The 13,994-nt window shown below is 41.7% G+C and overlaps 1 protein-coding gene across 4 annotated transcripts in view; it reads left to right on the forward strand.

The window, feature by feature from the left end:
* The first annotated feature begins 1,408 nt into the window (after nucleotides 1-1,408).
* tns2a (tensin 2a) overlaps nucleotides 1,409-13,994 on the forward strand; it is a 63,402-nt gene continuing 50,816 nt past the window's right edge. For 3 of the 4 annotated variants that reach the window (XM_085343995.1, XM_085343996.1, XM_085343997.1), the window contains exon 1: nucleotides 1,409-1,760. In XM_085343995.1, the coding sequence (XP_085200121.1) occupies nucleotides 1,635-1,760 (126 nt within the window). In that variant the 5' untranslated portion in view covers nucleotides 1,409-1,634. Of the gene's footprint in view, nucleotides 1,761-10,350; nucleotides 10,705-13,994 lie in introns of those variants that run through there. The other variant, XM_085343999.1, reaches the window with a different exon arrangement.

Here is a 13,994-nt window from a genome sequence, read left to right on the forward strand (position 1 = left end):
CTGAATGCATGTGTGTGTGTGTGTGTGTGTGTGTGTGTGTGTGTGTGCGTGCGTGCGTGCGTGCGTGTGTGTGTGTGTGTGTGTGTGTGTGTGTGTGTGTGTGTGTGTGTGTGTGTGTGTGTGTATACGTGCAAAAGAAGATTGTGAGCCGCAGCTTTCTTGGGAGACTACAGGACACAAAAGCCAAGATAAATATAATTTAGTAAAAAGCACATCCACCTGCTTTTGTGAGAGGCAGTTTTAAGTTTAGACAATCTGATTGGCTAAATACTATAAAGTTCAAACCTTCTGGCCAGGTCACATTTTTCACACTTTGAAGGCGTGTTGGAGAGTGCAAACGTGCTTGTAAAGTTATAATTAAGGCTCAGGGTAGGGTAAAGGTAAGGCCTTAGCCGTGAGAATATACTCATGTCAATAAATGTTCTCACAAAAGTAGAAAACGTGTGTGTGTGTATTGGTCCCCTTCCCCCTATACAGAGGGGAGCAGGTAGTCACTGTAGGGGGAAACCACAGACAGCAACGATCTCAGTGATGTCAAGCTCAGCATGGTTGTTAAGGTAGGTGAAGAAAAACAGGCAAAGATGCAAAGATTTTTCTAGTAATATGAGTAAGATGATGGCATAATATATCTGACATCCCTTCATTTAGTTGGTTTGCATTATGTGGGAAAAGCAATGTTGCCTCACAGTTTCAACAGACAGGGTCCTGCATCATAAACAAGGAAAGGCTCAGTCTAACAAAAGCTAAGAGCACTCTGAATCACTACATTGCACAGCAGCATCCTAACAGCTGCCCTCACTGTTGAGAGGGTTTTTCTTACTTGTTTTCTGGACAATACCAACAATGTGCTGCACTGGCTAAGGAGAGTCTGTCTGTATCTGGGAGCAGGAAACAGAGGGGAGCTAAGAAGGAGAGATGGGTGGGGGTAAGAACAGAGAGGTAATTGTATATGTAAGAGTGAGGCAACACTGGCAGAAGAGGTAGAAGAAGGAGGAATGGGAGTAAGAAGGAAGGGAGAGACGTGTTCTTGGGATGGGAGGACTGCAAAACAACAAGAGGGAAAAAACAAGAGGAAAGAAGAGGCATAAGGAAAAAACAGAGGAGCTTCACAAGATGGGAAGATGAAACATTGAGTCTTCATATCTGAACAGTGATCAAGAGTGAGAGCACAGAGCAGAGGGATGTGAAGAGTGTGATTGAGTGGCACAAAGAAATAGGGTGAAAAATTGGAGGCCTAGGTGTGCTCAAGAAAGTTGAGTGGTTGCAACTGCGTGTGGGAAACAAAGAGGAGCAGTGAGAGGGGGCGGAGGCAGGAAAAATGGGGAGTCCACAAGCAGCAGGACAGAGTTGGAGAGAGAGGTGTTTTTAAAGTGAGCAGAGAGGGGCAGAGTGTATCCTTCCCTCTGTCCCCGGAGCAGGGCTGATCAAGAGCCAGGAAAAGGGGAAGGGCCTCCGTCTCCTCCTCTCCAGCTGACAAAAACAGCTGCCCAGGAACCCAGGGAGCCTGGAGCCTGTTTAGAGGACGAGGGGACGAGGACACGGAGAGAAAGTGGAGGAGGTGGAGGAAGGACAGAAGGAAGAGAGAGTGAGAGGAGGTGAAAAACAACCCCAAGTCCAGGACCCTGTCCACCTATATGGGTTGCGTCCTGAGTTCAGACTGGTGCGGGGAGGAAGAGGTGCAACCGGTGCCAGTGGTCAGAAACTCATCTCTGAAAAGGAGCCTGGAGAGGAGTGAGAGTGGCAGGATGAGACTTACAAAGGTCAGTGTGGTGATGTTCATGAAACTGTACATAAATCTCTGTGAGCATGCCCTTCCTAGATCATATACAAGACGTCAGGTGTCACAATGCAGAGATTTCTGACTACGGTAGCTTGGTTCTAGTCTGTTTCTTATTCCCACCATGGTCTAGACTAAAATGTCTTATTACTTCAATATTTATTTGATACAAATATCCATGGCCATCTGAGGATGAATCTTAACGTCCATTACATTTCTAACTTAAAATTAGGTTAGGTTTCTACTTATCCACTAAAGTATCCCAACAAATGTTGCTAAATCACGGTTTCCATTTTGACCCAGACTAAAATATATCAAATGTTAAATATTTATCTTATTCTTTTAAGGATGAATCCTAACATCCCTGAAAAACGACAGGCCCTTTCTTCTGTCACTAATATTAGGATCATACTAAACAGGTTCTGTAATCATTTTGATTAGCCCCTTACTTTTCAATAGGAGGGCATTCATGAGCAAAAACCTGCCTACTGTAGCTAATAATATAGCAGCCTACCTCAGCTATATGCTGAACTTGTGCTAATGAGAAAATATTAAACTGCCTATAGTGACAGGTTCACATTACACCTGCTAAACATCAGCATACTGTCATTTCACCATGCACCAGTTAGCATGTAGCTTTAGTGCAGACACATAGAACCATGGCCTCTTTACCTTTTTTACACACACATAACATGTTTTTCTGATCACAGAAACAACAAAACAGCATAAAATCATCATTATTATTATTAGTATGCCGATTTAATAATTTTAGCATCCTACTGCAGTTCCCTCTCAGAACAGCACAAGGGCTCTTCACTTGTTATACTTTTAAAACCCACTGGCAAGCAGAGGGGTCAAAGGTCAATGTGAACTGCAACGTTAGTGTTGCACCACAGTGAAATGTTTGTTGATTGAGTCACAGACACGTGCTGATCCAAAGATAGGAAAAGTGGCTGTTTATATTGGTTCCCTACAAGGAGGCTCTGTATGTGTGTGTGTGTGTGTGTGTGTGTGTGTGTGTGTGTGTGTGTGTGTGTGTGTGTGTGTGTGTGTGTGTGTGTGTGTGACTTGTCTTAAAAGATGATGAGGATGACACTGGCATCTTCAAGCTGTGCAGCTACAATAGCACTTTTGTGATAGCCTCCACTGCTTGGGAGTTACCATCATGTAAACAGAGGCAGGCTAGCTGGCTGTAGGGGGGGGGATCTTAAAGGGCCACAGAGAAGCTTGATCTCTGATCACTAGTTCATATCATGCTGGGGCTCGTGCAGATTCAAACACTTGTTTACAGTGCCCAAGTCTGCTGGGTTGCATGCATCCATCCCCTTTTGTTTTGCATCTGTGCATGTGTGTACAAGCTTTTGGTCCCAGTGGCTCCATATCACATGCTGAGCAGCGTGGGAATGTGGAGCCCTCTGGATTACGTCATCCTGCTGTGACTGACCCCACTGCATGGGTGTGGGAACAAGCTAGATCCCAATTATCCAAGGAGTAGGAGGATGTAGTTGCCTTATCTATTTTTATGGTCTATTTTTTTTTATATATATAAACTTGTTTTTCACTTCTTGGGGACTTTCAGATTTGAACTAGCATCCATGTGACGGGTACTGCAGTCCAGATGCAACTATGTGTGAGAGCCTGACGAATATAAATGAGGTTTTAATGCCTTTATACTCTGGCAAGAATCACGCATATACATTCCTAAGCAAACCCATGCCAAGTACTTACTGGAAACACTTAGCAACAAAAAATATTATGGTCCACATGTAGTTCTCAGATTCTCATTCACTTGTGCTCAGAATGCTCCAAAAATACTCGACAGAGCCAAATTGACCTCCTCGTCCAGCGATTATTGGACAGTTGCAGATCTTGAGAGTAGCTCAGCGTCAATAAACAACATTCTAAAGATGATTTGTTGAACTAAACAACTCCTGGCAGCGAGAGTCAGCAGTACATGTGGTTCTCTTTAGAAAAAAAGCAAAGCAGCAAGCACTGTTGTTGTGTGATGATCCTGAGCAGCATGATTTCCATATAATAAAATTACCTTTCTGAGTTGTCTCATAGTGTGTTGTGATTGCATGCTAGAGCATACTGGTGCTGAAAGTTAAATGTCTTATTATCTTGGCAGGTGTCTTGATAAAGATGTGTTTAATTTACCCACAGGCACAGCCAAGGGACAGAGTCTGAGAGTCATTAATGAAATCAGTTGGGAGTTAAATCTAATATGACATGTACTCTGTGTCAGCTTCCTTTGACAAAGAAGGGGAAAAGCAGGGTTTCTTTGAGCCACGTTAGCAGCATGACTACAAACCAACAGTCTGTCAGCTACTTTGGTCCACAGTGAAATATTTCAGTTTGGTGTTGAACAGTGCATTTAGATGACATATCATGTTACTTCCTCTTGCAATACAATAGCTAATGCACAGGCATCGTTATCACATATATTTTACATATACTGGCAATTTAGTAGTATTTTTTAATTCTTCAGTTAATGTGATACAACATAAAGTTGCTTTATTGTGAAACCTCTTTTATTGAGGACAATATCATCAGTATTGTTTCTTTAGTTAGTCTATGATTCCTACCCTTCATTTCAGTACCTTTTGCAGGGATTCAAGGGAATTCTGTTGTCAATGTTCATGGTTCCTGGAGAGTGATTCCTAATGACTTGGTGGTCCTCTGACTTTTCCCCTAGCTACACCAGCAGGCCAAGTTTCCCACTGATGTAGCCAAATATCATTTTAGGTTCTGAGTGAAACCAAACAGACACAAATACTCAGGAAGTAACTGTAATGACAGTGACGTATCCGTGTTCACAGGGTCCTGTCTTCCCCGGTGCAGTATTTACCTTCCTAAACACAACAATTTCATATTAGGTCAAAACAAAGCTGAGGAACATGTTGTTCAGGTTCCACTTATATGACATAAATGACACAACCTTCAGAATGTAGGAATGATTTTTCATATAATTCGGTGTTATTTACAGTTAGGTCCATAAATATTTGGACAGACACTTTTTTTTTTCAAATTGCTGTTCTGTACATTACCACAATCAATGTTAATTGAAACAACTCAGATAGAGTTGAGTTGCAGACTTTCAGCTTTAATTCAGTGGGTTGAACAAAACAATTGCATTAACACAATCCTTTCATTTCAGGGGCTCAAAAGTAATTGGACAAATTAAATAACTGAAAATAAAATCTTCATTTCTAACACTTGGTTGAAAACCCTTTATTTGCAATGACAGCCTTATTTCTTGAACTCATGGACATCACCAGATCCCTTGTTTCCTCCTTTTTAACGCTTTGCTGTTTAGTGTTCACCAAGTGAAATGTAGCTCAATTGGGTTAAGATCAGGCGACTGACTTGGCCATTCATGAATATTCCACTGCTCTGCTTTAATGAATTCCTTGGTTGCATTGGCTGTGTGCTTTGGGTCATTGTCTATCTGTATTAGGAAACGCCCCCCAATCAATCTGAGTGTATTAAGCTGGATTTGAGCAGACAGTATCTCTCTGAACACCTCAGAATTCATTTGGCTGCTTCTGGCTGTTGTGAAAGAGTTTCTCTTCAAAATGGAAATGATTCTGCGATCATCCCCACTGTTATCTTCCGTGGGTGTCCAGGTCTTTTTCCATTGCTGAAGTTCACCAGTGCTTTCTCAGGATGTACCAAACTGTATATTTTAACACTCCTGATATTGTAGCAGTTTCTCGAATGGGTTTTTTCTGTTTTTGCAGCTTAAGGATGGTTCGCTTCACCTGCAAGGAGAGCTCCTTTTACCGCATGTTGTATATTCACAGCAATATCTTCCAAATGCAACCACCACACGTAAAATCAACTCCAGGCCTTTTATCTGCTTAATTCATAATGACATAACAAAGGAGCTGCCCACACCTGCCCATGAAATAGCCTTTGAGTCCAATGTCCAATTACCTTTGGTCCCCTTAAAAAGAGGGTGGAACATGTTAAGGAGCTGAAACCCCAAAACCCTTCATCCAATTTAGATGTGGATACCCTCAAATGAAAGCTGAGAGTCTACACATTATGTCCATGTCCAACAGCCAAAAGGTAAATACCCTATAATAACAGAGAGAAAACCTCAATAATCAGACAACGCCCCCATGACCAAGCACTCAGTGAGATCCATCCATTTTCTCCCGCTTATCCTATTCAGGATTCTGGGAATTCTGAAGCCTATCCCAGCTGCAATAGCACAAAGGTGGGGGCAGCCTGGACAGGTTGCCAGTCTGTCACAAGGCTAACACAGAGAGACAGACAGCAATTCATACCTACAGCTAATTTAGAATCACCATTTAACTTAACCACTAACTGCATGTCTTTGGACTGTGGGAGGAAACCAGAGTACCTAGAGAGAACCCACACAGACATAGGGAGAATATGCAAACTCCACACAAAAAGACCCTGGATTAAAACCCAGGACTTTCTTGTTGTGAGGCAACAGTCCTAACCACCACACCACTGTGCTGGTTCCACAAAGAAGTGGCCTAAAGGCTGAAGTCTGCCTCCATTCTGCAGTTAAATATCCTAAGAACCACGAGTAAGCCAGCAGTCTGAGAGCAAAGGGCTCTGTTGGGGTAATATGGTACTATGAGGTCTTTAAGATTAGGTCTGATCATTCAAGACCTTATATGTGAGGTAAAGGAGTTTAAATTTAATTCTGCATTTATAACGGAGTAAATGATAAGAAGCCATTGTGTCATCTGGCTTCATGGATAGATTAAGCTGAGTATCATCTGCATAGCACTAAAATTTCATGCGATTCCTTCTAATGATAGTTCTTAGGGGAAACATGTTTAATGTATATAGAATTGTTCCTAGCACTAAACCCTGTGGAACTCCACAATTAACCTTGGATTTAACAAATGGAGTCTATTAAATAGATATGATTCAAACCACTGCAGCGCAGTCCACTGTTAGATTATTTACCTGCATATGATCAGTTAGCTATTTTAAAACTAGACTTTCACAATATTTGAAATAAAAGGAAGATTGAAGACTGGCCTGTAGGCTAATTAGCTAAAACAGCTTGGTTGACGGCTTTTTCTCCCCCTGATGGGACAGAGTATGTAATCCATTCTGCTTGTTTGTGTATTTGTTAGCAGTCTGACATCAACAGGTTTCAAGATATATCATGTTCACATTTTATGTGATGGTAGATACCAATAACAGCTTGGGATGATGGGCCAAGGTCGAAGTTATAAGGAAGGAGATTCAGAAGGAGTCGTGCTCTCTGAGTGCTCTTGTTAAGTAATAGTTTCATTACTAGATGTACAATTGTTCTTAAGAACAAGTTTTATTCATCTGTGACTGATTTCCCAGTCAGTCCTATGTTCAGTTCTTGTAGTTTATTTTGTCAGTCCCAGTGTCTTTGTTGGACTCCCTGTTTGAGCTATTGTTTCCTGCGCACATTTTATTGCGGTATCTTGGTTTCACCTTTTTTATTAAATAAACCATTTTTTCATTCAGTTTCTCTGTATGCATTTGGGTCCTCTTTTGGATTCTTGACAGAAGTACTCCATCTGACATGTAACAAAAAGTAGCTTTTTGAAATGGTGCAACTCAACCCACAAGGTCAAATGAAGTGTATCAAATGAAGTTCATATTGTGCAATTACAGAGGGGCAATGGTGCAAATATGAAACTGCCTATTTTGGAAGATTGTAAAAACAATCAGATATAACCCTCGCAGTTGAGAGTGAGTAATTTAATTTGTTTTTTTCAGCCAGACTGGGGGGAGGGGGGTCAACTTCTGAGAAAAAAATGCAATCACACTATTTTTATTCTTGTGTGTGTTGTTGGCTGTTGAAGTACTGTATATATAAACCTGGCATTGCAACAACACTTTTATATGTATTTGTGTAGCTTCCCTATAATTTCTCATGAGCAACAAAGTTTAGATTGGCCATGACCAATACAGAGGCTGTGAGCCACAGGCATTCACTACAAACACACACCCAACAGGGGAAGGAACAATGACTGGTTGGGGTTAAATATAGACACCCCCCAAACCCAGAATAGACTGGAAAAGAATAGAGGAGAAATAGAATTGTCACACTCCTGCCTTTAAGGAAAAAGGTAAGTTCCTGTGTAAAGTCCGGGCTCAGGGGGTGGCTGTCGTAGACTAGATTGCTGTGGCTTGCAAACAATGATCTGTCCCAAACTCTGCGCAGGCTTTGAGGAATGCCTTTTTGTGTGTATGTGTGCGCGCGTGTTTGTGCATAGTGGTCATGCAGATGAAAGCTGATGGAGGGAAAATGGGAAAGACATAAACCATTTCCTCCCTCAGTAAGTCCCCAACAAATCCCAACACCACCCTTTAAAGAAACACCTCCCAGCAAAGTATGCACAAAATATTTTCTTAGCTTCCACACAAAAATGTTGATGCCCGACTCTCGGGTAAGTTCCACAAATGTCTAAGCAGCTCTGGCTGACAGATAGGATTTTATTGAATTCATCAACGCAATAAATGCAAACACGTGCTCTTTCGAGTCTTCGGGATCTCTGTGTCTCGCTCTTTAGCTCCTTCAACAGCTGCACCTTATCAGGCCTTGGCTTAGCACTGTCTTACACAATCCATCGTCTTGCCACACAGCCCCCATTTTCTAGCCTCCTCCTCCCTTCATTTCCTCTTGCCTGGGCTCCCCCGTTTTTCTCGTTTGCCTCCGAGTATGATCAAGCCTCTAAAATTCTGTCCTTCTGCAGGTCAAACGAACGCGTGCAGCACCTTGCATTAAAAGCTTGCTGATTTGTTTGAGTGTTTGCCAGAAATGTTAGAATTCACCTCTTCTGTTTCATCCCCCTCTTTTCTCCTCTCCATCTTTTCCCCCAACATGACCCTCCCCCCCCACTTTGCCCGACCCCTCATTCCAATCCCAAGCACCAGTTTCCTGTCTCTCATGATCCCTCGACATTTTGTTAGTCTACCTTTTTTCACCTCACTGCTTTGTTCTTCACTTCTTATTCCATCTCCTCCTCTTTCCCTCCTCACCTCCCTCCAAAGAGAGGGAGCTGAAAATCTATCAAATATTTAAACTTTGCAAGAACCCCCACTAAAAAAAATCAATCCTCACTTTCTATTATGAAATTCTTGGAATATGAGCTAATAGAATTGCACGTGCTGTTTAGTTGGTGATTGTGTAGGTAGGTGGGTGACTGGAGGGGTTGTAGCACATGTCATGACTCACAGTTGGATTCTGCACTGATTGGTAGGGATATACTGCACAGCCTTAATACCTGAATGTCATTCTAACATATATGGAAGCGACTACAGGACTGAGGCAGCGGGCAGACATGATGCTGTTTGGATTTGCAGTCTCAGGCAGGAGAATATTATGGATTACAGTTTAGGGCAGAGGAATCCACATATAAGAATATATGGGCATGTATGGGGTGTAATCCAGAAAGTTGGTTGTTTTCCTGTTTTAAATAGATTTAGAACCACACAAAACCAGACTTCGGTCTCCTTTTGAGGTTTAATACAAAAAACAAGCCAAAAACAACAAAAAGAAAACACACAAAGAGAAAGAAAGCTTGAATAAGAAGCTCAAATACTGAAACAAAAGACACCCTGCGTTTTCTCAGCTGCAAACACGTTATGTTCATAAAATACCTGGAAAAGAAGCTGGCTCACCTGCTGTATTTCTTTTGTTTGGCCACTAGGTGCCGCTACTAACACACGAGTTACTGTTTAGCAGCTGAGTCGATACTGGTGCGCAGGGAGGTTTAGTGTGGGGCACAGGGGTGCTGACCACAGACACATTTCAAGTCAAGAAAGAAACTTTTAAACAGTAGGCTGGGTTGGATTTGTTTTTAGAAAGAAAAAAAGATTGATAAGAACGTTTTTGCACAATGCATATCCGCGTGTTTACATTGCAAAGAAAGGTCAAACTGGCGAAATGCTGATCTGTGTATTTATTGCTAAAATAACCCTCAGGATATGAAAAGGTTGACAGCACAACCACAACTTTAGGTCCAAGTAAAGTGCAGGAAATGTGACAGTTATTAAGCTGGAAGAGCTAAAAATACAAAGAGCCAAGGCTTGCAAAAATACTGCTGCAACACTCGCGTATGTGTCAGAAATACTCGATTAGATTTAAACCCTTTCAACTGCACACATTTACAACCGTACTGATGTAAACTGTGTGTAGATGATATTCATTTTTGTCTCCATTCATGTTCTGCTTGTTTATATGCTTGTTATTAATCAAGTAAGTAAGTAAGTAAGTAAGTAAAATTTTATTTATATAGCACATTTCTAGATAGAGATCACAAAGTGCTTTACAAGATATAACAGATTAAAAAGACAAAATACAAACAAAGTTAGCAAAAGGCAGTTTTAAAAAGATGTGTTTTTAGCTGTTTTTTAAAAGTAATCAATGAATCAGCGGATCGTAAGTCCTGAGGAAGGGAATTCCACAGTCTGGCGGCCACAGTAGCAAAAGCTCTATCACCCCTAGTTTTCAGTCTCGTATACTGAATGACAAGTAGGCCCTGACTACTCGACCTAATCAAACGTATTAATGCCTTAATAATCAGTAAATATGCACTATTTGATCAAATAAACAGCTTGAATTGTAATTTGCGGTCTGGATTAAACACCTCAATCACTCCAGAGCTTCTAATGGAAATATTAATATGCTTAATTCAGCCAATCGGGAGTTAGGATCTTTACGCTCCCCTCCAGAAACCGACCAATCAGCGGGGGTTACAAATTCCAGTAATAGTACTCCACACACGCTTTCCCCCGCTTTGCAGCTCCACCCCGCAGTTCCAGCTCTGGAGAGGGTGGACCGGAGTAAAGAAAACAAGTTATCTCATAGTCCCAGGCCATGTTATTGATGGCCTTCCTGAGAATGAGGGGCAGCCTTTAAGCCTGCGGATATGATTAGCGGGAAAATGAGCAAGGTAAGAGGAGAAGGTCTACTAAAGCCCTGGTAAGAAAGTTTCGAGGGTCTGATCTAGTCTGTCTTGGCTCATCGATCTCCTGATGATTTAATAGTCAGTATCTGCAGTGTAAGTGTGCGCGGAGGAGTTTTGGGTGGGTGTATGATGCTGGGTTTTCATGCACATGTGTTGGCTGAGCAGTTGCGCACTTTTGACAATTTGACTGGCTTAGATGTAAAATTACGTTAACTTTCGTCTGTAGACTGTTTTATTTTTATTTATGTGGTTTTTTTTTTAGAAAGTCGGTAACTAATAAGTTTGTGGGATTCATTAAGAGTTTCAATACACCTTTGACATACCTATCTGCGCGTGCTCTCTGACAGTCACATGTTCGCTAATGTTTTTAGCTATTGAGTCAACATTGAAGTTTCAGTGATTTCGGGGACTTTGTGCTTTTCTCAGGGAAGTTTCTTGATGTGTCGCACTTCATTAAACGGACATAAAATGGTCTTGAATAGGGTCATGTGACGCATTTAGTCCCCCCACCCCACATAGCCCCACCGCTTCTGCGTCAGCGCCAGCCAGGAATTATTCGGGGCCCGTGGCTCAAGGGTTGGGAGTTCGTCTTGTAATCGGAAGGTTGCCAGTTCGAGCCCCGGCTGTGTCCTTGGGCAAGACACTTCACACGTTGCCTACTGGTGTTGGTCAGAGGGCCCAGTAGTTTCCAGTTCCATCCACAATCTGTAGAACATAAAGCTGTCTTTCCTTACAGCAGTGATTTCCTTACACTGTACAGTCCCTTACAGTGCAACTGGTATTGTTGCGGCAAGACTGCCACCCTTGCTGGTCCGGTGTCCACCTCTGAGAATGGGAACTGTACTACTACAGCAGCTCCAAAGAAATGGCACCGTCAGCACTGTAGAAGTCTTAAGGGTTAGCAATATCTAAGAGTCTGCACACATAAATAGCCGGGGAATACCTGATCTTGAGTATACGTGATGCTTTTTTAAAAGCAATGTACATTTTCGTTTCATTTGAAAAGCTGTCCCATACTTTCCCAACTTTCTTGGGTAAACAGGACAAACCGGAAACAACACAATTCCAAAAAAACAACAAAACAAACAACAAAAATTGGTTTAAGTGTTGTTGTTGTCATTTTGGTTAAAAAACTAGCTTGAACTTTTCTTCAGCCTGTGTTTTTCAGTGTCTGCTCCCTGCTTGATGTGCGCTCCATACACCAATGCATGTCCCAGTGTGGACATGCAATTTTGATTGTCGTTTTACAGCTGCAGAGTTATACTGTCCTGTTCAACCATGTGCGCCGTTGAGTTTTGAAGTTAAATGAAATCAGTATTTAAAGTATTTGAAGGTTTACTTTCTAAACGTGAACTAGTTAAAAGAATTTGAGGAAAGCACATAGATTTTATTAAAAATGAATTCCCAGTGTATTCCCAGCTGTGTCAACATAAATTGGCCAAGAACAACAGCTGGAAATGCAACTGGGACCTTCAGTCTGACTTTCCTTTTGCTTGCTTTTCTTCATTCATGACTCACAAAATGACTGTTTTACAATGATTTCTATCCAGTGGAATATACCGTCTTTATTTTAATAAAAACTCATTTCTTGTATTCACACTGGAGTAGGCTTAAATCACTCAGGCGAATATAATTTGCCGCTTTCAGTCTCGTGGCAATGAGCCAATGCGGAGCCTATGCATGTGTGTTTGCAGGGATGCTGTGAACAAAAATCTGTCACACAGGCTTCATCGTGCAAACTCAAAAGCAAGGTATAGTGTGCACACAGGTGATTGATGATTGTTCATACAATTAGCTTTGGCTCCACATCGTGATTCCTGCTTGTCAGAGTTCCTATCTTCCTTTGCAACATGAGGGAAACAGCCACGCATTAATAACAAGATAACATTGTGCGACCTTTCCTTTGGTCACTTTTCTCCTGTGTGAACTATATTCGGTGCAGATAAGTGGAAGTCGGGCTGCATTTCGATCAGATCAGAGAGGAAGCTGGTGATTTTAAAAAAAACATTCCAGCATTCTGGAAAAACTTGAGTAGCTTGTTCAAATAACTGTCTCGGTGTAAGCATGTAAGCCGGCTGCTCTAGTGGAGATGTTCAGTGACCAGCAGTACAGTGCTGTGGTTGTTTTCAGTGTACAGCAGCTATACTATATTTATAATTACTGGGTGTAACTGAGAAGCTTGAAGGCCCAGGAACGACACATTCTGTGTGCTTGCGGCACCTCCTGGCCACTGCCAAGTCAAGAGGTTGAAACAGAAGCTGGTTCACGTTCCCCTGGATATAAAGCCGCAGTAACAGCTAGTCACTCACACCTGGAAAATTCTTCACCGTAAACACAGGATGAATCTAAGTGACTCCTTTATACTCTAGCAGATGTTGCAACAGGGATTCTTAAACAAGTGTCAGATCTGGAACTACGGCAGCATACTTTACATCCCTTAATGTCGTGCACTGGCTGAGGCCACATCGCAGTACAAGGGTAACATTTTTATTTAGCAAATGCAACAAAGGGTGTTGGTGGTTTTGCTGCAATAAGACCTTTCTGTGTTTGTGTGTACGCTTGCAGCAGGAGTTCCACAAGAGAACGGAAGTGTATCATGGCAGCATGTTGACATCACCTCTGGAACAGGGAGTCACTCTGTTCCCTCCACTGCCTGTCCCACCCTTCGGACACATGCATGCACACACGCGCTTATAACACATGCAGGCTTTGATGCCAACAAATAAGAAGCAGGAACTCAGATACCCATGAGATGTTCTCAGTAGAGGGTTGGATTTAGGTTTACAGTTAGTCACAAACCGACCATTAAGCCGTGTGATCTGGTGCATAAAATGAACATAATGTAAATACTAGATGCCCACAATTGAACAAATTTGGGTTATTGTGTTTTGTAAGGTAAACTCATAATCTGATAGACCATAAAGAGAGGTACAGTCCATCCAGAAAACTTTACTTGTTTCACATTTTGTCTTGTTATAGTCTTATTACAAAATGGATTATATTTGTTTTTCACCTCAAACCCCCCCCCCCCCCCCCCAAAATAAATAAATAAATAAATATGCATTTGCTTGAAATTCTTGAAAATGTATTAAAAATGAAAACAAAAACAACATGCACATAAGTAATCATAGTGTTTGCTCAGTACTTTGTTGAAGCACCTTTGGCAGCTATTACAGGCTCATTATTTTTGAGTAAGATGCTACAAGCTTGATCCCAATATTTTGGGGCAGTTTCTACAATTCTTCCTTGCAGAATCTCTGAAGATCCACCAGGCT

The sequence above is a fragment of the Diplotaxodon limnothrissa genome, linkage group LG20 (assembly GCF_057381915.1).
Source record: "Diplotaxodon limnothrissa isolate DT_005_m linkage group LG20, D_limnothrissa_male_GT1.1, whole genome shotgun sequence".
NCBI classification, from domain to species: domain Eukaryota; kingdom Metazoa; phylum Chordata; class Actinopteri; order Cichliformes; family Cichlidae; genus Diplotaxodon; species Diplotaxodon limnothrissa.